Source organism: Orycteropus afer, unplaced genomic scaffold, assembly GCF_000298275.1.
Source record: "Orycteropus afer afer isolate SDZICR_OR568_19922 unplaced genomic scaffold, OryAfe1.0 scaffold00152, whole genome shotgun sequence".
Classification (NCBI taxonomy): domain Eukaryota; kingdom Metazoa; phylum Chordata; class Mammalia; order Tubulidentata; family Orycteropodidae; genus Orycteropus; species Orycteropus afer.
Genome location: NW_006921739.1, coordinates 5206234 through 5207337, shown reverse-complemented (window position 1 = coordinate 5207337; position 1104 = coordinate 5206234). Strand labels below are relative to the sequence as shown.

Sequence of the window (1104 nt, the reverse complement as noted above, 5' to 3'; positions counted from 1 at the left end):
GTATTTCCTTATGCCTTTTAAGAGCTATTAATTTTCAAAAGCCACCTGTCTCTTTTTGGCTTCTACCATTATGAAAATAAATAGCAGTAGGTTCTTATTCACTACCTAAAATAAATTTTGTGTTCCAAAATGAACACTTTACTTCTTCCCTTCTGAAAAACAGACAACATATATGAGAAGGCAAAATCCACAGTCTTATAAACACGTAAGCCAGGTTTTTCTGCAGCTTCCCTAACGCCTCTAAATTTACGTCAGCTTGTATTCAATAAGATAGGACTGAGACCCTGCTCTTATTTCTTAGGTGTGTTTTGCACTTACTTCGTCCCTAGCTAACAGTCACCTACTGTCTGTGTTTGGTGCCTCACAACCTGGCTTCATTTCCCATTTTGTCTCGACAGCCTGTAACTCTCATCATGAATGCTGGTCAGTTTGAATAATCATTGTTTATACTTTGCTAAATCAGGGAGAGAAATGGTATAAAACCAGCAACAAATTTAAGATGTAACTCGGGGAAAAAATTAAGCTTTTATATTGGGTGAGGAAGATATCAACTACTGTATTCCTAGCACATTTAACTTTTTGCTACCAAGTGTTGGGTCTGACTCCACAGCACATAACAACAACAAACAACTATTTTGAAATGGGTATCTCAAAATACTTACACTACTGTTGTTCACTTTTCTCAAACTCTGCCCTGGGGAGTCAATGAATTACAGTTCAAACTATAAAAATCTGTATGTATTTATATATGAAAAAAGCTTGAAATCCTCGATAATGTTAAGTGGTTAATTTGCAGTAAATAATTAGGCTTTTATACTTAAAAATTATATTCTATGTAACCTTCTATCTAAATAAACTAGATAAATCAAAGTGCACATATTCTGATATAATTGTCTTTTACTAAATACAGAAGTAGAAGATAAGTTAAAATTAACCTACAAACTTAAGTAAGGGAAAATGATAAATATACACATTAAATTAAGGCAGTATAGTCTGAAATAGTTAAAATATTTCAAATATTTGTCATCTCCCCCCACATGGCGTTAAGAAAATGCATTACAGAAGACAAAGCAGCCTAATGTTTTTTTTCTGAGAATTCTGAGG

The 1104-nt window shown here is 33.2% G+C and overlaps 1 protein-coding gene across 1 annotated transcript in view; it reads right to left on the bottom strand.

Annotated features, from left to right (window-relative positions):
• Positions 1–494: 494 nt before the first annotated feature.
• LMO4 (LIM domain only 4) overlaps positions 495–1104 on the bottom strand; it is a 9969-nt gene continuing 9359 nt past the window's right edge. Inside the window, exon 5 of the mRNA XM_042781694.1 lies at positions 495–505. Coding sequence (XP_042637628.1) covers positions 495–505 — 11 coding nt within the window. The remainder of the gene's footprint in view (positions 506–1104) is intronic.